Source organism: Schistocerca piceifrons, chromosome 4, assembly GCF_021461385.2.
Source record: "Schistocerca piceifrons isolate TAMUIC-IGC-003096 chromosome 4, iqSchPice1.1, whole genome shotgun sequence".
In the NCBI taxonomy this organism is placed as follows: Eukaryota; Metazoa; Arthropoda; class Insecta; order Orthoptera; family Acrididae; genus Schistocerca; species Schistocerca piceifrons.
In genome coordinates this window covers 487,915,758-487,943,687 of record NC_060141.1, presented here as the reverse complement: position 1 = coordinate 487,943,687, position 27,930 = coordinate 487,915,758, and the positions used below count along the sequence as shown (strand labels likewise).

The window sequence follows — 27,930 nt, the reverse complement described above, 5'->3', positions numbered from 1 at the left end:
AGTTGAGAAGTATTTCGGGCGCCGTCTCCGCATTGGCAGTCAAAGATAGCGGCCGTCGTTGGTACTTTTGCGCTTACCAGAAGTGGCAGGAGGCTGCAAGAAAGTGAATGAATTAGCTATCGAACCGAGGGCCCGTCCATCCATTGAGTGAAGCGGCGGGAGATGAGAAGCAGCACACTTGCAATCCGCGAGAACAAAGCGGCCGCGTGGCGCCCGTAGTGGGGGTGAGTAGCGAGGGCCGGGGCGATGAGGGGAGCGAGGGAGGCGGGCGGCGGCGGTTGCGGGGGCGGCGCGGCCGGCCTTTAAAGGCAGCCGCGCGGCGCGCCGGCGGCGCCAGTGCAGCGTCCGCCAGTCCGCCATGAGCGCCTCGGGCAAGGGTCTGCTGGGCCTGTGGCTGTACCGCTCCGCCGGCGGCCAGTGGGCGCTGAAGGAGGGTCCGCCCGTCACCGCGCGGCTACAGGTACTCCACTAGCGTCAGTAGCGCGCCTGACGTAGTCGACTCGTTTCCAAATCGTTTTGCTGTCGTCTCACTGTCAGTCAGATGGGCAACTGCCAAAAACCGAGCCAGTTTTAATAAACGTCAGCAGTATATTTGAATAAAATCCTTTTTGACCTCAGTAGGCGTCATTTTAAAACTAAAACCGATATTTCGACTGTCTTCCCAGAGTTTCTCTTCTGGGCGACTAAATTCTATTTGGTCTCCCGGAAAATGACAGCGGGAAAAACGGTCGAAACGTCGGTATTAATAGCGGTATCAACATCAAAATGACGCAGCCTAAAGGACTAAGGGATTTTACGGAAATACATTTATACTGTTTACTTTAGTTCACTCACTTTAGTCTCCCTAGAGATGACCGCTGCAAAGCTGGTCGAAACGTATGCTTTAATAGCGGTTTTCCTTCCAAAATGATTCGTCCTAATGCCCATAACAATTCTAGTGCAATTCATTTACACAGTTTAATAAAACTGACTCAGTTCAGTGCACCTGAAGAATACCGCTGCAAATACGGTCCAATGTCTAGCTGGTTAGTGGTTTTTTGTTTCGAAACGACTCTGCCTAATATCTAAAGAAATCAAATTCATTTACATACTTTACTAAAATTAAATCAGTTTAGTCTCCCTAAGGAAGATCGCTGTAAAGACGGTCGAAACATCGCTATTGGTACTGGTTTCTGTTTCAAAATAACTCACCCTAATGCCCCAAAGAATTTTATTCAAATACATTTACATCTTTAGTGAAACTGGATCAGTTTAGTCTCCCTGAAGAGCTCCGCTGCAAAAAAAATTCCATTTTATTGTGGCAGGGAGCTACATCAAGCAGTTTCGAATTATTTCAGAATAAAAGCGGGCAGCGACAAGTTGAATAAAATTGTATTGGAATATGCCACGTCATTTAAAACTGTAACCACTATTAAAACCGAATTTCGACCTATTTCAGAATGAAAAGAGTCTTGGTTGCGAGGTTATTTAATGTCACTGACGCATTTCACACTTTTTGGGCACCATCGGATTGTGTAGAAGTAGCCGTATATGAAACCTATCCGTCATAAAGCTATACAAAATCGACAATGTCACTGTTTCGTCCATTTTCCATTTTGTGCGTCTTTATGAAGGATGGGTTACTTATCCAGAAACTTTGTACCATCTTATGATGCCCCGAAGGGTGAAACGCGTCGTTTAAATTAAATAACTTCACAACCAAGATTGTTTTTACTCTGAAATAGGCCGAAACTCGGTTTTAATAATGGTTATAGTTTCAAAATGACGCGACGGATATTCCTAAAGATGTTTACTGAACTTGACACGGTTCATGGAACACATTTCGCATTCATATAACTGAAATTTTATTTACGAAGCCGGTTTTATAATTTTAGTAGATCTGAAACAATACAGTGAATCTATTTTGCAACCTCATCTCCGTCGATGTCAATTCATTTAGTCCAATTTTCTTAAAAATTCAATTTTTACTCCTTCGACAAAGGAAGTTGCTTCGGACAGTAGCGTAATACTCATTTACAGCAAGGAAAACTCTCACATCGAGAATTTCTTCCCTACAAACGTTATGGTGGTCCGTTGCAAAGTTAGATGAAAAGTCAGTTTTAATATCGGTTTTACTTTATAAACTTATGCGGCCTACTGCTCGAAAAAGTTGTTTCAAATTTTTACTGGCGGTGGACGCTTTTACGCTGGTAGAAATTTAATTTAATCGGACGGACTAGTACGGTAAAAATACATCGTGATGTCCGCCGAAGTCAGTTTGGCTGGTCCAGTCATCATAAGCTCTTTTTCCCATTACGAAGAAATTTGCTCTCCAACTTCGGCTTATTAATCGTTTGCAGAACAAATAACACGTTACAATGAAAATTTATTCCTTCCAAATTTTCCAATAGTGTAAAGTGTGAAGTTAGTGCTAGTAAGGACCTCCTTCGAAGCACAGGTGTTGTTGTTTTGCAATCCCGACGACTGATCTGTGCAAAGCCCAATTCTCGTGCTGCGATGATATTTCAATTGTCTACACATGCGGCCTGATAACATTGCTTACTAGGAGCTGGTCACTGGTTTTTTTATGGTCTTAAAGATGCCTAAGAAGTCGCCATTCCTCGACCCGTCACAAACGTCAAATTTACTTCTTCAAATTTTTTAATGACCTTTCGCTTCCACCAGCGTATTTTTTACAATGCAGGTCTGTCTCTGGGATGTACAAGTGAACCCACATTTCGTTTCAGCCATAGAACGACGACTTTCCGCGAATGTTGTTGATCAGTCGCACATTCAAATATCCAGAGCTTGATTCAAGATACCACAATTACTAAAATTTTCCGGTTTTATTAAGTCTTACAGGTTTTCTAGATAAACCCAACGTCTCGTCACCGTCTGAGGAGGACGTCATGAGGTAGTCGCTACATCCAGTCAGCAGCAGGGCACAGTGTGCAGGTTACTCACACCCCCCCCCCCCCCCCACGCTTTCCCCCGTCTCCTCCCTAGTCACTCTTCCATAGAATATGTCCTCGGAGGCTGGGAAGGAAGTTGGATTTATCACGAAAATACATTCCCTCACAGCTCAATAGTAATAGGTGAAAAAGGTGTGATATTTCTAGCTTGAAAAGTTATATTTTACAATTTAGGTCATTACCTATGGAGATAAGATGTTCGCTATGCGTATCACGACAACCACCTCTCTAACCTAAATTTAGTCTGTCAAGAAAGCATATTTTCAATGAAAATTTATTTATGACTTTTTGAAATAAAATGCTTACTATTCATATCACAACAACAATCTCACTAATCGAAATGTGATGACCTGTCACAAAAATATTATTTTCAATGAAAATTTATTAAGAAGAAGGCTATAGTCCGGAGTCCGGAAAGCGCTAATTTCGTAAGGCTTGTGCTGTCAAGCCTAATTTCACTATTTCAGTAACAAACACAATTTAATAAAAATATTTATCCACGCACGAAAGCTGATCTCTTCATTTTCCATGAAGCGTGCAATACCGATCAATTATACTGATTGCGCAACGAGCAGTTAGTTGAGCGACGTAGATATTTCAGGGTTTAAGCAATATAGCAACAGGAATTCCGATTATCAACAGTCACGACACTTAGCAGGTTTCTGGTATTTGATGTGCATTAATCAAACTTAGCAAATAGTGATTAACCCAACCAGAATCTTCAATATTGTTGTCAATGGAGATCCATTAACTGAAGGAAAAGTTGCACCGTGCGTACCTCAAGTCATTGTGTTAATATCGTACTTATAAAATATCTTTCGGATAATATGTACTACTCAGTATCCGTGGACGTTCGCGTCGTTGGAAAATTAATACGACATGCAAGTAGTCATGCAATAGATTTATCGCTTAGTTTAATTTTAGATGCCGCTCATCTACATTTGCAGGTGTACTACGGAAGCCACATTACGGGTTGAGGTGCACGGTACTTTTTTGTACCAATGACACTGCCGGCCGCGGTGGTCTAGCGGTTCTAGACGCGCAGTCCGGAACCGCGCGACTGCTACGGGCGCAGGTTCGAATCCTGCCTCGGGCATGGATGTGTGTGATGTCCTTAGGTTAGTTAGGTTTAAGTAGTTCTAAATTCTAGGGGACTGATGACCACAGTAGTTAAGTCCCATAGTGCTCAGAGCCATTTTGAACCAATGACACTGTCCCCTATCCTGTTCCAATCGGCAAAGGTCCGCGGGAAGAACGTTCGTTGGGAAGCCTTCGCATAAGCTCATGCCTGTCCCATTTTACCTTCGGGGTCTTTCCACGAGATATACGTGGAAGGTTCCAATATATCAGCGGACTCTTCTAGAGAAGTACTCTCTCGAAATTTTAACATTAAACCACACAATGGTGCACGACGCCTCTCTTGAGTGTCTGCCACTGGAATTGGTTGAGCATCTCCGTGACGCTTTCGCGTTTATCAGATGAACCAGTAACGAAAAGCGCCATTCTTCCCTCAGCGGCAAAATGCTCCTATCGGAGCTCAAAAAAGGCGGATAAGCTCCTGTTTAAAAAGCTGTGAGAAACGTGGGGTACCAGCTGTCTCGTTCTACCTTCCCTAACACCTTTAAAATTTTTCACAAAAATTCTGGCATGCGAACATAGTCGCGCTCTCACCTCTTACTCCTACAAGCTCCCCTAACTGCACCTCGCTCACATTCTCACCTCTGTGTAAGTTACTCACACGCATCCACACTCACTTGCCCATTTTCTCACTCAGTCATTCAGCCCAACTCATTATCGTTATCTCTTTGTATCTCTCTGTTTCCTGTCTCACAGCCACATTCTCCTTCGTCCTGTCCTACTGCTACTGTTTCCTCTTACTGTCACTGTCTCCCTCTTGCTCTTTTTTTTTAATGCTACTACCTAATTCAGTCCTTCCAAATGCTGCTATCTCTTCTCTCCCTTCCTCGTTGTCAGTGTCATAGATTATCTCTCATTATCACTGGCTCTCGCCCACTTACACTTTCTACTTCTTTTTATTACTCTCCCTCTGACGCTGTCTCCTTCGCTTTTTTTCTAGCACTGTTCTGTCATTATCAACTATATTCCACTGCCACTGTGCCCCTCGTTTTCTCTCACACTGTCACCGTCTCCTCCGCTCTTTCTGTGTAGTAACCACTGTTTACTACCTTCCACTAATACTCATTTTTACCACTGCCACTACCCCTTTGTCTGACAGTATGAAAAAGTGCGAATATGTTCCCAGGCTAAAATTTTTGAGAAAATTTTTAAAGGTGTTGAGAAAAAATGAGGCAGTTTCATTCAGTCTTTGAAACAGGGGCATATTCGCCTTTTTTGTGCTCTGATACGAGCATTTTTCCGCTGGTTTTCTTATCTTCCCTGCCACAGCAGGTCACGTAACTCATATGAGAAGAATTTTATGCGTCAGTAAAATTTTGTTGATTTACTTAAATTGGATTGAAATAATGTAAAACTAATTTTACACTCCAGACCGGGTTTCAAATGCACAAAAAAACTTCATATGCTTTAGTACACACAGAACCCCAGAACGCTTCTGACGATAAAGGAGACAATTTACAGCACATTTCTCCGTTCTGCATCACTATATAAATCTTCGCCTCACACCGGGCTTTATGTGCATATTTTACGTGTACAAGCAGGGTAACTTTGAACTTCTGTATCTGGGAAACGGATAAAGATATCAGGAAATGATGATATTAGATTGACGAGTAATAGTCATGTATAGATTCAACGAATAATTTGTAGGCTACCTTCTTCGTGGGGTGACGACACTTCCTAAGGATTCTTCCAATGAATCTGTCGGGCATCTATGTTACCTGGAATTGGTTTAATACTTGCGAGATCCCCCTCACTCCCCTCTGTCCCTCTCCTTCTCTCTCTTTCGATTGATACACTGAAGAGCCAAAGAAAGTGGTACACCTGACTAATATCGTGTGGGACACCCGCGAGTACGCAGAAGTGCCGCAACTCGCCATGGCACGAACTCGACTAATGTCTGAAGTAGTGATGGTGGGAACTGACACCATGAATCCTACACGGCTGTCCAAAAATCCGCAAGAGTACAGGGAGGTGGATATTTCTTCTGAACAGCACGTTGCAAGGTATCCCAGATAAGCTCAATAATGTTTATGTCTGAGGAGTTTGGTGGCAGGTGGAAGTGTTCAAACTCCGAAGAGTATTCCTAGAGCCACTCTATAGCAATTCTGGGCGTGGGGGGTGTCTTATTGTCTTGCTTGAATTGCCCAAGTCCGCCGGAATGCACAATGGACACAAATGGATGCAAGTGATCAGACAAGATGCTTACATACGTGTCACCTGTCAGAGTCGCATCTAGACGTATCAGAGGTCCCATATCACTCCAACTGCATACGTCCACCATTTCAGAGCCTCCACCAGCTTGAACAATCCCCTGCTGACACGCAGGGTCCATGGATTCTTGAGGTTGTCTCCATAACCGTACATGTCCATCCACTCGATACAATTCGAAACGAGATTTCTCCGACCTGGAAACAAGTATCCAGTCATCAACAGTCCAATGTCGGTGTTGACGAGCCCAGGCGAGGCGTAAAGCTTTGTGCCTTGCAGCCATCAATGGTACACAAGTGGACGTTCGCCTCCGAAAGCCCATATCGACTACGTTTCGTTGAATAGTTCGCACGCTGACACTTGTTGATGGCCCTGCATTGAAATCTACGGCAATTTACAAAAGGGTTGCACTTCTGTCACATTGAACGGTTCTCTTCAGTTGTCGTTGGTCTTGTTCTTACAGGATCTTTTTCCGGCCGCAGCGATGTCTTAGATTTGATGTTTTACCGGATTCCTGATATGCATGGTACACTCATGAAATGGTCGTACGGGAAAATGTCCGCTTCATCGCTACCTCGGAGATGCTGTGTCCCATAGCTCGTGCGCCGACTATAACAGCATGTTCAAACTGTCATTGTAGCAGCAGTAACCGCTCTGACAACTGCGCCAGACAATTGCTGCCATATATAGGCGTTGCCGACCGCAGCGCCGTATTCTGCCTGTTTTCATATCTCTGTCTTTCAATACGGATTCGTATACCAGTGTCTTCGGCACTTCAGTGTAAAATTAATTTTAAAAGTTCCGATCAAAAGAGCAGAGAGGCGGGTAAATCTGGAAACTAATAGAAATTTTGGCTCGAACAAATACCTAAGGGGTGATTAGAAGTGGTTCCACTTATCATTCTTTGGTCAACTTGGCTGTAGAGTAGTTAGATTTTTTCTGACTTCCCTAGTAATTGATCAGAAATACAAAATGTGGTACAATTTGCAAGTAAATAAAGCAGCACAGTTAACAAGTTGATGACTGAAATCGAACAATTTTTATTTTAATCTAGAAAACTGAATTCATTTACGATTAGCGGTCTCAAAATGAAAGAAATAAAATAAAAGCAGTTTTGACATGAACAATTCGTCAGCAAGTTCATATGCGCGTGTAGTAAAGCTAGCAGTAGATCTGTTCACACAGCGAACTCCTGTACAAAGCAATAATCAAACGTGAGCTCTCAGTTTCAAAGTCCTAACTTCATGAAAATCGGAAATTTAAGTTTATTAAATGATTGTGTAGTCAGTGAAAATAGGCAATAAAATTGTCCATTAATAACCATTTAACTTATTGGCAGATCAGAACTGTGTGGCGGACCAGGACTCGAAACTGCGGCCTTTGCCTTTCGCAGGTAAGTGCTCTACCGACAGAGCTATCGAAGCATGAATCACGACTCTCCTTCACAGCTTTACTTTCGCTAGTACGTCATCTCCTACACTTCAGAGAAGTTCTCGTGCATACCTTGCAGTAATAGCATTCCTGGAAGAAGGAATATTGCAGAGACATGGCTTAGCCACAGCGTGGGGATTATATTCAGAATGGATTTTCGCTTTGCAGTGGAGTCTGCGCTGTTATGAGACTTACTGGCAGATTAAAACTGCTCCCAGATTCGAATCATGGTCCGGCACTCAGTTTTAATCTGCCAGGAAGTTCCATATCATATATGAACGCACATTCAGCTGCAGAGTGAAAATTCATTCTGAAAAAAAAAATAAAAACTATCTGTTTAGTTTCTCATTAAGCTACCAATTTGCTGGCTTTTAGCTCGCAATTTAAACAGGCTTTATTTAGTTCACTGCAGCGCGTCGCGACACACCGAGAAACGTAATGCTTCAGCTCGCTAACACCCAACGAAAGGTAAATTTCTCGCAGTATCCGAACAGCTATCACCTTCGAATGATGAATTAAGATAAAGGCTGAAACATAGCGTAAAATTTAAGTCTTTCAATTCGGCAACGCCAATATTGCAGCACAAAAATCCCTCTCCAGCGCTGCCTATTGACGAACTTTTAGCCGAGACTGCAACCACAACTGACAAAGAGATCACGGCAAGTGCCATAAACCGATTTCGTAAGAACTTCGTTTAATGGAAGAAGGGTCAAAGTAAGCAAACACATGTTTCGGCTTGTCCGTAGATACTCGAGAGTTTCTGAGAAAACGACGCACAAAGTTCTCGAAACATTTTAGATGCCTTTTATGGCACTTGAGTATAGCTGGCGCGTTGATAGCTGGGTAGCATGGCAGTTTCTCATTTTTGTGCTCCATGTTCGGAACCCGACTATTGTTCTTTTTTTCGTTTATTTACCTATCTCCACAGAAGGTTAGTAGATAAACGTTTCTTATGAAATTAGGGGATACATGAGTGTTATAAAGATTGTAAAATTGCAACTAGGTTTCACAATAGGTGTCACACATTTATTACATAATATATGTATGTATGGTCCTTTGTTGTCTGTTCGCTTTGAGAACTAATCTAAGAACTATTTGTCTCGTTACTGATTCCATCAAGATGGCGAAATCAGCTGGGTAGATTGAATACAAGACCCTCCTTGCTGGATTTCAGAAAGACGGGTATACTTGCTGACCTATTGAAAGGCTCTCTTCCGGAAAGAGTACCCAACACCGCCATTATTACTGACAAGATGCACAAGAGGAATTTTACTGGAAACAATTTCAAAATTTTCTCATTCATTTATTGTTTTCCACATTTGTGTACAAAAGCAATAATCGGGTTTCGAACACAGGGTGTAAAATTGTGAATTCGCGGGGCTAGATACAGTGTCATCACTGCCACAGAGCTAATCAGCTGCTAAAAAAAGCACATAAATTGCATCCAAAAGCTTGACCGTCGTTTTCTCAGAAACGGTCGAGTATCTATGGATAAGTAAACACGTGTTCGCTTATTTTGACCCCCCTTCCACTGTGTGAAGTTTCTGGGAAATCGGGTTATGGAACTTGCTGTGTTCTTGTCGTGAGTCACAAAAGACCCCACAGCACAGGCGTGCTTTGCATCGTTGATTTCACACTGCCAAGATTGTTTCAAGGAAGCTGCTCTTACGGTACACAGGAAAATCCTTTAAAAATAGACCAAATAAATTTAGTATTGCTATTAAACACATTGAATACTGAAAATTCACTAAGGCAGGAAAAGGGTAAAGCAAGTTCCTACACTATGCTGACTTCATAATAGATGATACTGTTGAGGATTGGATATTCTGGCTTAATTTGTCTAAATGTAAAATTATGTTTTGTTTTTAAGCTTAAAACTATTTACTGATTAAAGCTTAGCGCTCGCAGGTTACAGTTTAAGCAAGTATATTTCATCTACCAACTCGTTAATTTGTTAAGGAAATTAGGGTAAATGACAATTATTAATACCGCTGTAAACTGCGTAGTTTTTGGCATATAAAAACCTCCCAAACGGCGATTGACTCGTCTCATTGACGCGCTCAGCTTGATAGCTTTGGAATCAACGTAGCGTTACTGGATGGTGTGACGCGAAATGTCCATGATTTCTACGTAGACATATTTTATTTCAGTGATCATTCTCGCCATAACACCCGTTTCGTTCTGTGCATGCGTGTGTGACGTGTAACGGCTGTAGGGAGATCCACCATGTGCTGACTGACTCTCGCACCTTGCTGTTTACCTGGTAGCCAGGAGCTGTGCTTCAGCTGTGCCGCTTCTTTGGATCTGCTCTATTTCCTCTGTCAGTCCTATCTAATATGGATCCCTTAATGACGAGCATTGTTCAATGTCTAATGAGTGTTTCGTAACCCAATTTCTTTCTTGGTGGATTACATTTTCTGAGCAATCTTCCAATTGGGGTCTAGCGATTCTAGGCGAGCAGTCCGGAACCGCGCGACTGCTACGGTCGCAGGTTCGAATCCTGCCTCGGGCATGGATGTGTGTAATGTCCTTACATTAGTTAGGCTTAAGTAGTTCTAAGTTCTAGGGGACTGATGACCACAGATGTTTAGTCCCATAGTGCTCAGAGCCATTTGAACCATTCCAATTGGGTCTGTCTCACTTGCGATTAATTTTGTGGGGTCGTTCTATTTCAGATCATACCGTACGCATATTCTTAGATATTTTATGGAAGTAACTGCTTCCAGTGATGGTTCTGCAGTTGTGTAATTATACGATAAAGGGTCTTTCTGTCTGGGTATTCGCAATACCACACATCTGTTTACGCCTAGTGTCGATTGCCATCTCCAGCACCAAGCGTCATCCTTTGCATGTACTTCTGCGTTTCACTACAATTTTCTAGCACTGCGACTTCACTGTACACAACAGTATCATTCGCGAAAAGCCTCATGGAAATTCCGACGTTATTCACTAGGTCAGTTACGTATATAGTGAAAAGTAATGATCCTATAACATTTTCTGAGGATATATCGAAGTTAATTTTACGTCTGACGATTTCTCTCCTTTGAGAAAGACATTTTGTGTTTCTTTTGCTAGAAACTCTTCAATCCAACCACACAGTTGGTCTCATATTCCGTACTCTCCTACTTCGTTCATTAGGCGGCATTGTGGAACTGTATCGAATGCCTTCCGGAAGTGAAGGAATACGGCATCTACCCGAGTGCCTGTATGTACTGCTTTCTGTGTCCGTGGACAGACGGACCGAGCTGTGTTTCACGCGGCCATTTGTTTTCGTAACTCGTATTGTTCCCTACAGAGAAGATTTTCGGCCTCCAAAAACGTACAATTTCAAAATTCTACGACTGACAGACGTCAGAAATATAGCCCCATACTTCCGCGCGTCTGTTCGACGACGATTATTGGAAACAGGGTCCTTGAAAAGGTATATTACCTGTGCTTTTTTTTCAATCATCAGGAAGACTTCGCTCCGCCAGTGACTTGCGATACACCACTGCTAGTAGAGGGACAAGTTCTTTCGCATACTCTGTGCTGAAACGTATTGGTATCTCGTCAGATCCAGTGACCTTCACTCTGTTCGGCGATTTCAGTTACTTTTCTCTACCGTGGACATTTATTTCGATATCAGTCGTCTCGTTGTTTGTGCGACGATTTAAAGCAGGCACTACAGTGCGATCGTCCCCTGTGAACCTGTTTCGGAAAAAGACGTTTTGTATTTCGCCATTTTCTCTGTCGCCCTCCGTTTCGATGTCATTATGCTCACGAGTGTCTAGACTAAAGACTTCCATTTGTTTACTGATTTAACATCAGAACAAAACTTCTTCGGATTTTCCGTCGAGTAGGTAGACAGAATTCGTCGAACGCTTCATTTATGTCTCTCCTCACTTTAATTTTGCCTTCGTTAAATTTTTGTTTGTCTGTGAGGCTTTGAATACGTTTAAATTTGCTTTCGTACCAGTTTTCTAACATGGCTGTTGAATCACGACGAGTATTTTCCACCACTCATAATTTTTCTCGGCATATACTTGTATAAAGTGTATTCTACGATGATCTTGATATTCGTGTATTGATACTCGACGTTGTTAGTACTGGAGAAGAAATTTTCGTGGTGACCGCTCAGGTTATCAGAAATCTGTTTGTTGTCGCTCTTGCTAAACAGAAAGAACTTGCTTCCTTTCTTTGTATTCCTAGTTACAGCTGTATTCACTGATGCTGTAACGGACTTATGACCACTTATTCCTTGCTTTACGCTAAATCGAAAAGTTCCGGTCTGTTTGTCACTAGCAGGTCTAAGATGTTATTTTCACGAATCGTTTCATAGATAAATTCACTTAAAACATTTTCACACGATTCTTTCTCCTTACAACCCCTCCTAATCACTGGAGTCTCCCACTCTACATCTGGTAAATAGGAACTCTTCAATCCAATCACGCTCGCATTTTGTTCAAGTTCTTTCGCCTATTCTATATAGAATCACATAGTTACCGTATAAGGCCAGTGGCCTTTCCTCTGTTGAGCGATTTTAGGTGATTTTCCTTCCAGCAGTCACTTGTTACGATATATATCATTTAGATGTTCCTTACAGGAACAAGTAGGCACCGTAATACGAGCTTTCTTACTACAATAATTTTGAAAATATACTTCGACCTTCTCTCTTTCATTCTCCGTTTAGATGCCATTATGGTCACAGAGTGGACACATGGTTTTGATCCATGTACTAATTTAACGCAAGACCAAAATTTTTTGGGATTTTGATTAGACCAGTAGACAGAACATTACCTTGGGACTCATTGAATGCATCACGTTTCACTCTCTTTAATTTTGGCTTCGTTCTGCATTTGTTTGACAACAAGACTTCGGCTACGTTTCAGTCCGCAGTGATGCTCTGTTTGCTGCGAAGCAAGTTTGTAACACGGTCGATGAACTACGACGGTTCATTCCCGCCCTTCACAGCTTTGCTCGACACATAGCGTCCAAAGCGTATTGTGCAATAATTTTGGACTTCTTCCATTTATAGTCAACATTTTCAGTTTCAGAGATGAACATTGATAAGTATGCATGTCTTCTTGTTGCTGACTTTTAGCAGTCGAGGAAAGTTCTCCCTTGGAAAATAAACGGATGCTAACAGTATACGATTTATTGTTGCAAATACCTTTGAGCTGAAATCCAGAAAATAACAGGTAAATTCTGTTTGATACTGGCAGTGTTTGACCGTGCTTCTATGCTGCACTTTTAGGGGGTACGTATCCTTATTTTAGCCATCCTACCAATGAATACGCAGTAAAACTTCTCCATAACGGACAGCCCTGGGGGAAAGTAGAACTGTTCTTAATTACCGAGCATCCGTTATTCAGTATCATGTATGAGCTGTTACACATAAAATTAGCAAAACTGGTATACTGTAGTACTTAAAAATATTATTTTATTTTATTGCAAAACATGTTTTTCTGATATTCAGCAAAATATATTCTGTGAATTCAAATCTGCGGAGTCATTCTCACATGGAAATCTCAAAAAAGAAAATACAGTGTAGCGTAATTTTTGTTAATTGACTGGACTCAAAATACTCTATCATTTCCATTAGATTCTAACCATTTGCGGCCAGACTCAGACCAAAAATATCGTTTACCTTTCTCCGTTCTCTTCAGTTTCAGTACTAGACTAACCTACGCGATACTGGATGGAAGGTTTGGATCCATTCGTGGCTTATATCTGACTAGGTTTTTGTAATTCTAAAGTAAAGCTCTATGTACTGACTTGGCAGAAAATCCTAAGAAATTTTGGTCTTATGTCAAAGCGGTAGGTGGATCAAAACAAAATGTCCAGACACTCTGTGACCAAAATGGTACTGAAACAGTGGATGACAGACTAAAGGCTGAAATACTAAATGTCTTTTTCCAAAGCTGTTTCACAGAGGAAGACTGCACTGTAGTTCCTTCTCTAGATTGTCGCACAGATGACAAAATGGTAGATATCGAAATAGACGACGGAGGGATAGAGAAACAATTAAAATCGCTCAAAAGAGGTAAGGCCGCTGGATCTGATGGGATACCAGTTCGATTTTACACAGAGTACGCGAAGGAACTTGCCCCCCTTCTTGCAGCGGTGTACCATAGGTCTCTAGAAGAGCGTAGCGTTCCAAAGGATTGGAAAAGGGCACAGGTCATCCCCGTTTTCAAGAAGGGACGCCGAACAGATGAGGAGAACTGTAGACCTATATCTCTAACGTCTATCTGTTGTAGAATTTTGGAAAACGTATTATGTTCGAGTATAATGACTTTTCTGGAGACTAGAAATCTACTCTGTAGGAATCAGCATGGGTTTCGAAAAAGACGATCGTGTGAAACCCAGCTCGCGCTGTTCGTCCACGAGACTCAGAGGGCCATAGACACAGGTTCCCAGGTAGACACCGTGTTTCTTGACTTCCGCAAGGCGTTCGATACAGTTCCACACAGTCGTTTAATGAATAAAGTAAGAGTATATGGACTATCAGACCAATTGTGTGATTGGATTAAAGAGTTCCTAGATAACAGAACGCAGCATGTCATTCTCAATGGAGAGAAGTCTTCCGAAGTAAGAGTGATTTTAGGTGTGCCGCAGGGGAGTGTCGTAGGACCGTTGCTATTCACAATATACATAAATGACCTTGTGGATAACATCGGAAGTTGACTGAGGCTTTTTGCGGATGACGCTGTGATATATCGAGAGGTTGTAACAATGGAAAATTGTACTGAAATGCAGGAGGATCTGCAGCGAATTGATGCATGGTGCAGGGAATGGCAATTGAATCTCAATGTAGACAAGTGTAATGTGCTGCGAATACATAGAAAGAAAGATCCCTTATCATTTAGCTACAATATAGCAGGTCAGCAACTGGACGCAGTTAATTCCATAAATTATCTGGGAGTACGCATTAGGAGTGATTTAAAATGGAATGATCATATAAAGTTTATCATCGGTAAAGCAGATGCGGACTGAGATTCATTGGAAGAATCCTAAGGAAATGCAATCCGCAAAAAAGGAAGTAGGTTACAGTACGCTTGTTCGCCCACTGCTTGAATACTGCTCAGCAGTGTGAGGTCCGTACCAGATAGGGTTGATAGAGAAGATCCAACGGAGAGCAGCGCGCTTCGTTACAGGATCATTTAGTAATCACGAAAGCGTTACGGAGATGATAGATAAACTCAAGTGGAAGACTCTGCAGGAGAGACGCTCAGTAGCTCGGTACGAGCTTTTGTTGAAGTTTCGAGAACATACCTTCACCGAGGAATCAAGCAGTATATTGCTCCCTCCTACGTATATCTCGCGAAGAGACGATGAGGATAAAATCAGAGAGATTAGAGCCCACACAGAGGCATACCGACAATCCTTCTTTCCACGAACAATACGAGATTGGAATAGAAGGGAGAACCGATATACTCAAGGTACCCTCCGCCACACACCGTCAGGTGGCTTGCGGAGTATGGAGATTAGAGCCCACACAGAGGCATACCGACAATCCTTCTTTCCACGAACAATACGAGACTGGAATAGAAGGGAGGACCGATAGAGGTACTCCAGGTACCCTCCCCCACACACCGTCAGGTGGCTTGCGGAGTATGGATGTAGATGTAGATGTAGATGTAATAAATCTTTATTTAGAATTTGGAAGGGGAAATTGTTCCAGACTTCACTCGTAGCCCTTCTTACGGGAAATTTTCTGTTTTCGCGTCATGTAACGAAAGGGCCATTTAAACCACGGTGAGTTGTACGAAATATGTTGTGTGTTCGAATTTACCATCTGTCAGAGAACCTGAGACATAATGTTCTAAAACCAACACATATCACTGGCTGTAGAGTGTATTTTGGCACAATATGAGCGTACAAACATAAAGCGCCGGAACGAAGAAATTGTAGCCCCGAGTATAGTACACGTATTCCGTTTTTCCTATATTTAACTACCTGCATTAATATCAGTCAATAACTTTTATGAATTTCTGCTCATGTGGCCCTCATATTAAATAAACTGCCAACTGTATACCAGTTCCCCTTCTCCAGGACTAGACACGTAGGCGCGTGGGCTTACAGACTTCCTGAATCAGCATTTACTGAAAACAGCCTAACAACAAAACATTATTGGATTGAGTTGGGCAATGATCCACACTACTAACTGCAAACAATACAATTTGCATGCTTCTCGCATACGGTAATATCGATAATAAAGCATACCTTCAAGCAAATAATGTTACAACAGGTCGAAACATATCCTTTCAAGTTCCCGATTCCTTCTGTGACTGAATACTTTAAAAAATTTCCGAAATTTATCGCCATTAATATGCGCTTTCCTCTTGCTGGCAGATTAGCAATGGACGTATCGATTAGAGGGGTCTTGTAGCTGAATTAAATCTGGCAGCTGAACCTGAGGAACACTGAAAGCCAAGGCACTCACGCAACAAGGGCAAACGCTTTGACGCTTTATACTGCTGGATATAGGCTGTCGTCTGCCATTATTTGACACGTCACTCAATAACCTTTTATTCGCTAAGCTCTTGTGGAGGGCACTCCAGCCAGTTTAAGGGCTATCGAAGTCTCTCAGCATGTCGATACAACGTCGTAGCAATTCCTACTATAGAAATTGTTTTGGAATGGGATTTCTAGATTTCTAGGCATGGTTTAACATTTAAACACTTCTTACAGACACAATTTAGTACATTCCCCAGCAGAGACAGTGAATAGAGACACTGAACCAGGGAAAAGTGTAAGAAGTTGATTATAATTCATATTATCTGTTAATAAATTTTTTGCGTTTGGTGAGCATACCATGAACTAAACATCCCATTACGTAAGAGGTACACCCGATGATTCACATATGTGGGTAATTATATCATAGTAACATACGATGGTAGTTGGGAACAAATGATAGGGTTCTTCTAGATTATTGACCAAAGAAAGATGCGGCAATAACACACTAATAAGTTCTGAAGTGATATTGCCGTATGATTTTCTGTTCATGTGATATTTTCCACAAGGCAGAGGTTGAGAAGGGCTTAGATATAGCACTATTGTCTGAAGCTAGGATTGTGGTGATATTAGCGGAAAAGGGTGTTTCAGATTGTTTAGTCTCTTCCACAAGACGGCTTGATTCTAGCAACTTCGCTCACACGAGAAAAGTAGGTGGTTGAAATAACCCTCTGATATTGCGTCACACAAACAAATTGGGAAGCCTCTTTGCCTCTTCCATGACCGGTGTCGTGGCAGTTGAAAATTTGTGTCAGACAGAGGCTGAAACCCGAATTACTTCTTATCGGTATCAGTTGCCTGAACCATTAGGTTATCTGTGTATATCTCCAGGAGGCTTACTTCAACTTGTAGTTGCTGTAGCCATCTATGATTGCCAGACACTAAATTGTCACTACAAATTCATTAAATTGCATGTTCAGTAAATGTGAATGGTTTGCAGTAATATCACTTTGTGTCACTGCATCTTAACCGATTTCATCTACATCGATTCGCTCTTTTTATTCCAGTGCATCTGATTCATTTCACAAAGTTCGACTTAGCTCGGTGCCGTTTTAGCTAAACCAGCTACTGCATTTTGAGGCGTGCTCGACTTCCTCTATAATGTTAGGCTGTTTAGGGCCCAGCCACGTATGATCCAGATTTTATGCAGCGGAAGGGATCTGCTGCTACAGTAAACAGATATGTGTTTTAAGATACAGAGTACTAGTGTCGACTCCATGGTTTCATTAGTGTAAATGGTAATCGATGATAGTCTTTGTGACATTTAACATTTAGTCGAATATAAAGGAAATAACTAAAATAATCTGTAGAGCTTCCCGTACGTTCTAAAGTGCCAGAAATACTTCTCTCAGCTCTTTATGTTCTGAGACAATGGGATAAAGACGTTACTGGGCAACGCCAGGTATTTAGCTCGTTAATGATTAGTGGATAAGGATTAATGTTTCCTAGAAGACAAAATGCCAGAAATATGAAAAGATATGTCAGCATCTCTGGAAATAATCATCGGTTGACTGTGAATAGACTTTATTATCGTGCAGAGATACACAGGAACTCTATAAAGTCCCATGTAACGGCGGAGGACCAGTTACACGTTTGATCTGACACCCAAACCAGCAGATGTCAGACAGTCAGATGGGTACCAAACGTATATAGGTAGGTAAACCAAAATACCGACATAATTTGCGCTATGCAATATCGCCCAAGAGAACGTGCGTAAACGGTAAGTAATAAGTATCAGACGAAATACGGAGCACAGAAGAAGCATAACTGTGAGCGCCTGTCGTGCGGAACTCCTATTGGGAAGTCAATAGAGCGTTAGTTGTCGTACCGAGGATCCTTGGTTCGACCTCTGGTCATTCCAGTTTTTATACTGTAATACGTGTCAAACTGATACATGGGGCAACACGTTTCAGTCGTGTAGAAGGACTGTTCGGACTTTATAGATGTACCGAGAGTTCCGGAACCTGTACAGAAAATTGGAATAGAGATTTCTCATGTGTTCCATCGTACACCGAGTCCTTCAGAGGTGGTGGTCCAGATTGCAGTACACACCGGTACATCTGATACCCAGTATCATGTCCTCTTCCATTGATGGATGCCTGTATTCGTCGTGGCATACTATCCACAAGTTCATCAAGGCACTGTTGGTCCAGATTGTCCCACTCCTCAACGGCGATTGGGCGTAGACCCCTCAGAGAGGTTGGTGGGTCACGTCGTCCATAAACAGCCCTTTTCAATCCATCCCAGGCATTTTCGATAGGGTTCATGTCTGGAGAACGTGCAGGTCACTCTACTCGAGTGATGTCGTTATCCTGAAGGAAGTCATTCACAAGATGTGGACGAAATCCTCGCCAGTATGCTGCCGATATCGTTGCACTATCGGTCGGAGGATGGAATTCACGTATCGTACAGCCGTTACGGCGCCTTCCATGACCACCAGCAGCGTTCGTCGGCCCCACATAATGCCACCCCAAAACATCAGGGAAGCTCCACCTTGCTGCAGTCGCTGGACAGTGAGTCGAAGGCGTTCAGCCTGACCAGGTTGCCTCCAAACACGTCTCCGACGATTATCTGGTTGAACGCATATGCGACATTCATCGGTGAAGATAACATGATGCCAATCCTGAGCAGTTCATTCGGCATGTTGTTGGCCCCATCTCTACCGCACTGAATGGTGTCGTGGTTGCAAAGATGGCCTCGCCATGGGCGTCGGGAGTGAAGTTGCGCATCATGCAGCCTATTGCGCACAGTTTGAATCCTAACACGACGTCCTGTGGCTGCACGAAAAGCATTATTCAACACGGTAGCGTTGTTGTCAGGGTTCGTCCGAACAGTAATCCGTAGGTAGCGGTCATCCACTGCAGTAGTAGCCCTTGGACGGCGTGAGCGAGGCATGTCATCGACATTTGCTAACTCTCTGTATCTCCTTCATGTCCGGACAACATCTCTTTGATTCACTCCTGGACACTTACCTTGTTGAGAGCCCTTCCTGGCACAAAGCAACAACGCAGACGCGATGGAACCGCGGTATTGACAGCCTAGGCATGGTTGAACTACAGACAACACGAGCTGTGTACCTCCTTCCTGGTGGAATGGCTGAAACTGGTCAACGTTTATCTTCGGGAGATCTGGGTACAGGGGTGATGCAAAACTTTTTTTGATGTGTGTACATCGGTGCAGCGATGTAGCAGTCAGTTATTATTCCTATTAGTAATATTGTTATTACTGTTAATAAATTAATACTTCTGCACATGTGATGTAATTGTTTCTTTATTCTTATGTTCCGATTGTTTGTTTTTACTATGTGAAACTACAAATGCCCTTTATACGTCTGCTACTTTCAAATAATCGAAGTGAAAGCGGACTGCCAATACAACACTGCTATAAACCCCGAACAGTCCTTTTACATGTCAGTAACGTGTTATCCCATACAACAGTATCACAATCACTACAGTACAAAAACTGGGAATACCAGGTCTCGATGTCGGGACCTATGGTACGCCAAACTAACGCTCTACCAACTTTCCCACCGGAATTCTACGTCATGGACCCTCACAGTTATGCTTTTCCTGTGTTCCATATGGCACGTGTTGCCTGTTACTTACCGTTTACGCACGTTTTGCTGGACGACAGGATTTAATAGAAAGTGTATCAGAGTTTTGGTTGCTACTCTGTCGATAAATTACGTTTGTTACCAATCTGACTGATTGACATCTGGAAGTTTGGATATGAGAGCCACACTGAAATCTAGTCAGGTATTACCATAGTGGAATTCTACGCACTACAAGGTTAGTGCTGTCGTCTGAACACCTTTGGTCATCATATATGATTTTTCCACTTACTGCTTTAAAACAGATTATCCTCCGCCATATTTTACGTATTAGTGATGTATAGTATTTCTTCTTCTTCGTGTGTATTGAGTTATTCACATACACTCTGTTATGAACAGTACAATGAAGCAGCGCTCAAAAATGCTCATCTGAACTATTGTCCCAAAATACTTACCTGATATTACAACTGACAAAGTCAGTGGGTTTCTTGTTTGACGCATTGTGCGGAAGTCATGCGCGTCTTTGAATATCTCGCAATATGTTCTCAGTAAAGAAAAACAGTTATCGTCGTTTACACTATGGAATGAACTGCGGCTAAAGCTCAGGCTACCACAGGTGGGGCTGGAGTTTGGTTTGACTGGGAGTGCAGGTGCTCCAGAACAACACGCTAGTGGAATTTCAATTAACATGTGTCGCTGTTTACAAAACGATTTAAATTTCAAATTAGAGGTTGCGGATAAAGCTCCATGAAACAGCAATGGTGGCTTACTGATAGATTTTCTGTTAGGCGTGCCAGCAAAAAAGCACTTCTGATGCTCGTATTAGGAAGCAGCCGATGTTTTCTCTTTTCTAATGTATTGACATGAGACTCATGCACCATTACTTTTTTTAACGAATTGATTTAAATGCAAATACAATGGATATTTTGCAGAAGTTGAATTATGGGTTGCATTTTATGCTAGACACCAAAAACCTGCTTTCTGGTGGTAAACAGAAGCAATCACATAGTGCGGCCAGTAGAATTCCGGGCTGATTTTCTTGCATTCTTCCTTCCTACCAGCCTACCGTTCGAGTGCTGAACTACAGAGTTCGTTTCCATTCCAATATCAACGTTTAGATGCATCAGATTAGGCATTTTGTTGATGTGTTTTGAAGTTCATATACCCATGTGATGTACATGCGTAGGTATCATACTCGGAGAATGGGCTAGAATTATAAAGTCATTGTAGTCCGAAAATCTCCTCTACAAATTCAAAATGGATTTAGCAAATAGCAGTCTTGTGAAACTGAGCTCGGTTGTTTGGTCATCACCTTCAGAAGGCGGGGGATAACGACTCCCAGACTGATGCCTGTGTTCCTCCGCTTTTTGAAAGCGTTCGATACATATCCTTAGTGTAACTTAACGGGCAAAATACGAGCTTACAGAACGTCGGACATGTTTTGCGATTCTGTTAAGGACTACCTAACAGCCAGCATCCAGCATATCGATCTTAACGACCGAAATTAATCACATATATAAATTCAGATTCACCTGAATGGATTGATCTAGAGATGCTGCTGTTTGCTATACACTGGGTCCAAAGATAAATGATCAGTATTCAGGGATACGACAGAAACGATCATTTTAAGCAAAGAAAGTAAATATGGACTCTAAAATGCACATCTTAAGAGCTACGACAACTTCTTCGATACTATAAAACATATCTCTCCTATCGAACACGTGCTCATAGCTCTTATGGCATGCACTTTAGAGTCCACGTTTTCTAGACTTTTGCTTAGAATGATCGTTCCTGTAGTATCACTGAATGCTGAGCATCTTTCCTGGTACATCCTGTGTATAAAGGATGCGTATATAGTGACGGAAGCAACTGTCGGTGGATGATGACAATGAAAAGAAAAGGAGGAAAATTAGCGTTTAGCGTCTCGTTAGAGACGAGAGTATTAGAATCGGAGCACCGTTTCAGATTTGGAAAAGATGAAGAAAGAAATTGGCCGTATCTTCCAAAAAGAACGATACCGACATTCAGATTAAGCAGTTTAGGAAAATCACGGACGAACTAAATTTGGACGGCCGGACGAGGATATGAACAGCCCTAATCTCGTATACAAGACGAGTGTGTTACCGCTTTACCATCGTGCTGGGTAATCTATATTGTTCTACGTTCGGGAGTCTCAATGCCAGAGAATTCTAGGGGCATGCAGGAAGAGCTACAGACGTTTGACGACTGGTGCAGCGAATGGACGTGGCCCAACGACATAAGCTAACGTAACGTATTGCGCATTAATGGAAATAAAGGCTAATTTTTGTTCGCAAACATAATATTCGCTAGAAAGAGTAAAATCATAAAAGCATAAAAAACTGGTTTTTGGGGAAGCATATGCAAGGCTGAGAACCATTATAAGAACCACAAAGAAATGAAATTCACCCACCAGAGAGGTAAGCAATTCCTGGGTGTTGCTCCTCAGAAGGAAATCCTTACCGGGTACGTTTAATGGAGCAGATAGAGACGATCTCAAGAACAGCAGTACATCACGTTACGGGTTTGCTTAACAAACGGTATACTGTGAAAACGATGTTATCCAAATCCAGTGACAGCCGCTGCAGGAAGGGGGTTTACGATATTTTGAGTTTGTTAGAACACAGATTCTATGTGGAGTTGGTAATATACAGTCTTACCAAAATAAAGCTGGTTCGGAAAACATGATCAGAATAGAAATCCAGTTAAATACAAGTCTAATCCAAAACCTGAGGACCAGATCAATAAACAGGACAGCTGCTCTTTAAGGAAGATGGTGTAAGTGGAAGCGTGCGCATTTTATCAAATTGTAGCAGTGCTACTTAAAAAATCTCAAAGACACCGTTTTTCGTTAAGTAATATGGTCTTGTTCATGTGTATGGATTATTTGAGTACATCGCCACGGGTGAAAGCAACACGAGAGGAGATAAGATGATCTTGCAGGCATTAAGTGACAGTTTACTTCTCACTGAACATCTCAAGTACTTGTGAGAAGGTACCATGTAAGGAATGTGTAGTTGCTTTATCAAACAGAAAATATGGCTACTTTTGCATTGTACTGCCATAAAGTGCAAGAAAAAAGACTTTTCGGGACTGTTTAATTTGGTAACTCTGTTTTATTTACTCCCACATGCTCCTAGTGAAATGGTCTGACGGTAAAAAAACTGAGATATTAGAGATGTGCAGAGGGTTATCCTACTTGCGAAGTCCCTGGTCCCGGGTGCGATCCCAGCCACCACTTACAGTTTGAATTAAAATAGTCAGCAATGGCGGCCAATCATCTTCGGCATGAGGAGTCACCGTCGTACAGCCAACTCCTTGTCAAAGAGGGCGCCCTATTGGGGCTGTGGGAATCTGCTCCTAATAGGCGGATGAATCAGCAAGGACCAGCGGCATAGGGATGCGGAAGGTAACGGAAACCACTGCATTAAAGACACACAAACTTTATCCACATGACATGTCACCTATAATTGAAACCAGTGTCCTGATGATCTCTCCATTGCCAAATATTCCGAGTCAGTCCACCATATGGATCTCCTGGAGGGAACTACCAAGGGTGAGGTTGAAACGTCCCCTTTGAACAATTATACATGACTGTGCTTAAACTGACACACAATATTTTTAGCGCAACGCAATCTGACTATCAAAGATCCCTGCAAAAGAATGGCCCTGAGTAACATTAAACTATACCTTTCAGAAATCACTTACCTCACAAAAATCTTCATTACTCGAACTACTGCAATACAGCGAGCGCCACTACTGCCAGCTAAATAAAAGATTCAAACTACGGAAGGCACTAACTACTGATAGGGATAGTTAGCAAATGAAAGATTTTAATAGGGAACAAACAATGTATTTACCTTAATAGTCATAATATATATAGCAGTTCATGACAAATTACAAAACTCCGCCATCTCTCTCCCCACATCCACCACTGCTGGCGGCTCACCTCCAACTGCGCAACGCTACGCGTTTTCACATCCAGCTGCCGCTGCCCAACACTACAATGGCAGACAACAATGCAAACCAGCCACAGACTGCACACACCACAGCCAGTGATTCTCACACAGAGCGCTACGTGGCGTTACCAATAAGAAAACCTAAACAGCCTACTTACATAGCCCCCATGCTCCCCACAAAAAATTTTACAAATTGTTTTGGACAGTGGCCAATAATGATTTGATAAAATTTTTTTATAACTGCAATAACAAAGATATCAAATGCACACACTTATTGATACAATGTTGGTCAAAAGCTAAAATTTTCTCACAGTCCATAAAGACAGTCCTGATCATTCATCACAGTAACATTGCAGTGTTTTTCCCAAAGTCTGAGCAGTAAAAGAAAATGCACACGGAATTAGTGGATTTCTATGCAATCTTGAAGAAGTAGTGTTGTCCTTCCAACGGAAAGGCAGTGCTGACTCATGACATGCAGACAGGTAATGGGCCATAACAGAGCAAACCCACAGCAGAGTCATTCGACGTTTTGAAGAGTATTGGTAGGTAGGTCATCGCAGAGCAGACCCACTATAGTCTTGGTAGAGAGTATGGTATAGGGGGGCCACCAGAGGTGCAGACCGACTGCAGTCCTTGTAGAAATAATGGTACTGGTGAGTCAGCAAAGGTGTAGACCCACTATAGTCCTTGTAGAAATAATGGTATTGGTGGGTCATCAAAGATGCAGACCCACTGTAGTCCTTGTAGAGATGGCCAGCAGCCATCTGTTGTGACTGTGCAGGTGCACAATCACCATTGAAGAGGCTTGCAGAGAAGATAGCAAGTCCATAAACCACCACTTGTGCACTCACAAAGTTTTTGGAATTGTCCTTAGAACCAGCAATGCTGTTATCCAGTCCCTTGCTGAATTATTAACACACGTGCAAACACTAACAGTCTCTACTTCTCACATATTGTCCATATACTATGACCAACAGAAACGTGTGCAGTGAAATGTAACTTACAAGTTAATAATATGATGAACTGGTGTCAATTACAATTTTATAACATAAGAATACAATTACAAAGGTACAAAACACATCATTAAAGAACATAACAATACAGATAACATCTGTAGTACAGGCTTTACAAAAGAATAGAAGTAAACATATACATCAGTGTTACTGGAATTATGACATAAGTACATACATAAAAGGTCTGAATAACTTTCGAAACATCAACTTCACACATGAGCATTAAAACAAAACAGAATAAATAATGTCTAAACATCTTTACAAAGAAAATAACATATTATAAATGCAAATTATATTTGAGGATAACAGTATTCCTCATCATAGTGAATGTAGCTTAGTACTAGAAAAATTCTACAACATAAGTCTTATCAGATAAACACATAAAGACAGGAAGTACAAAAATACACAAGGGTACACAAACACATAGCATAATAATACAAAAGGAAAGGACAGGGTTTGTTTTACTGCAGTATTTTGCAAACAAAACTTTCTTTACTTCTTGGGGATCTCCCTTCATTCATCATTATTCCCAAAAAGACCTATCTATACCTGCTTTCTGTATTCTATTCATATTTCTTTCAAAATAATTATTTCTCAGTGCACAATACTCATTTTTGCCAAATCTGTTTCTTATATCTTCTCAATGCGTTTCTTCCAATTCATCACAACTCATTCTCTTATATAGTCTACCCCCTCTTAAGCTAACTTAAATCTACTGAGCTCAGATACTAAACTAAGGGACGAGGCAATGCAGCAGCACAAAACAATTAACACAAACAGCAATGACAAAAATACAAATGGCGAAGTAAGCAACATAAATTACAACTAATATAAGGCAATGAGCAGAAAACAAGAAAAATAAATCAGAAGTAAACTGGCTTAGCAGAGTAACACAAATTAAAATTCAGTAGCACTATGCCTGGCAACCAGCAACAGAAAATGAAATAACTTATACCTAAACATGACAAAGCTCAAGCAAAAAAAAAAAAAAGTACACTAAAAATGGCCATGTCTAATACCTATGTCACATCTTAATACTAGAGTGATGCATCATGAGAACTTACACTAGCAGATAAGTTACCAAATCGTAAATAAATTATTTATGCAATTCCTGTGAAGGGAAATGTCTATTTATGTGCCCTCGTTTTCTTGGAAGGAGATCATTAATTACTTATTGACTGGATCTGTAGGCATAAAATAACTATATTAGTACATATATTAAATTTTATTTTAACCAATGCTGCAGTGCAGCTAGGAGCTAAATATTAAACAAAATAGGCAAAGCAAGGCGTCAAACGTCATTCACTAGCCATATGGCATTTCATAAGTTAGTAGAAATTCTCTCAATTCTCGTGGAAAGACGTTTGTCACAATCAGGTGTGCAGATGTAAGTATCTTTCCAAGTAACGAGCGTGTCGTATTTGCGATGCTTTCTACAGAGGAATGTCAATAGCGAGGATAATGGCCTCCCTTTTTTGTTCTCCACCTGTACCTCTGAAAGGCTTTTTTTTTTTTCCAGGTGATTGTCGCGCAGCTGGGTGCTCACGATGCATTACGTGCAGGTGGTCACTTAACTTTCTTACCGAAATATTTACGACCCCAGTTTCCGCTACAGTGACAGTCTCATATAAAATTTCACAGGTCGAAAATTTACGTTACAAATGTGTAGAAACAAAATCCTATGAATATAACAGTGTGCAAAAAATTTTCGCCTGCATTGTGATACATTTACGCATTTACACACATTTCATAACTCTTAAAGTACGATTCTTGGTTTCCAACAACCTTTTTCACAAACCAGAGTCCCTAACCACTACTCATTATTCCTTACCTTATTCGTCGACACTTCTTCAATATTTCATCATAAGAAATACATAGCATAATCAGATTCCTCATATAACATCATCTCATTGATCATGAACATACCTCAAAAGCATAATACACATCATCGTCGTAATAATAACATCATAACATCTCAGTCTAATCTCAAAAACGTCATAGCTTTCTGCAGTAATTTCAAAACCTAAAGAAAATTCTCTGCTCATTTCAATAGTGTCATCTACCTCAAATGTACTTTAAAAATCATGATCCCATACCAAATACATCATTCAAAGCTCTCATAGTATCACAATGATTCAGAAAAAATATGAACAGTTTACAAAGTACAGACAAAATACAGTTTCATAAGTGTGAAGTTATCCAACTGTGTAATTACGTAAACATCTGTCACTGATATAGTAAAAAAAATGTTTGTTTCTCAGTTACATGATCAGATAGCTGTGTAATTTGTGTGTTAGAGAAATATGGTACCGATGTGTAAAGTTGTATAAGCAAATACCATATTAGCTAGGGCTCCTTGTGCTTGCCAAACACATGGTACACAAAGTAGGCGTGTACCCCCCTGAGGATTAATGTAATTATACCCTCAGGTGTTAGAGATTATTGCAATGGAATGAAATGTATCACGGGAAAACTTCGTATCATTGTACTTCAAATATCTTTAAAAATAAATGTTTTAAGTACAAAATTAATCACTCAAATGCGTGTCCTGTAGCGCTAAATGTGCGTCTTGCTGTAAGATAATTCTGTGGAAGTGTCGTAATTATCGTCCTCCGAAAGCTAAGTTCTGCAGAAGTCAATGTACTTACCCCATCATAAACGAAAGTGAAATGCTTTGTGTATAGAAATCGTAGTTATTACGTACATTACTGTGATCAAGAAAGTACTATACTGTAAAGTATTGTTGTGCTACGAAAAAGGCTGTCACATTGTAGCTTACTACTAAAACATGTTTTACTTTCCAGAAGAATTCAGAAAAACTGTGCAGATATAAAACAGATACACCGCAAAAGCAACAATGTAAATTGTGTCACACATTAGCAGTGTCGTGATATAGTCGTGTAGCTGTCAAATAAACTAACCACTGTGCATCTGGTATCTCTCAGAAAGCACTTTAAATTCAGAATGTATTTTCAAATAAACCAAAATGTTGCATTAAAATCTCATTAGCAGTACTGGTAAATGTTCTAAGTATGTGAGCCTTATAGTCGTTACGTAATCGTGCAACTAACAAGCAATTCTATAAACGGTTTTACATGTGAAATGTGGTGCAAACCTTTACTCTTCCTAGTGCACAGAGTTTCAACTTCAAAGCAATTATCATGTTG

General features: G+C 41.3%; 1 protein-coding gene across 1 annotated transcript in view; it reads left to right on the top strand.

The window, feature by feature from the left end:
* The first annotated feature begins 345 nt into the window (after window positions 1–345).
* Window positions 346–27,930, top strand: part of LOC124795371 (tryptophan 5-hydroxylase 1) — a 283,255-nt gene continuing 255,670 nt past the window's right edge. Inside the window, exon 1 of the mRNA XM_047259377.1 lies at window positions 346–460. Within this exon, the coding sequence (XP_047115333.1) occupies window positions 359–460 (102 nt within the window). The 5' untranslated portion in view covers window positions 346–358. The remainder of the gene's footprint in view (window positions 461–27,930) is intronic.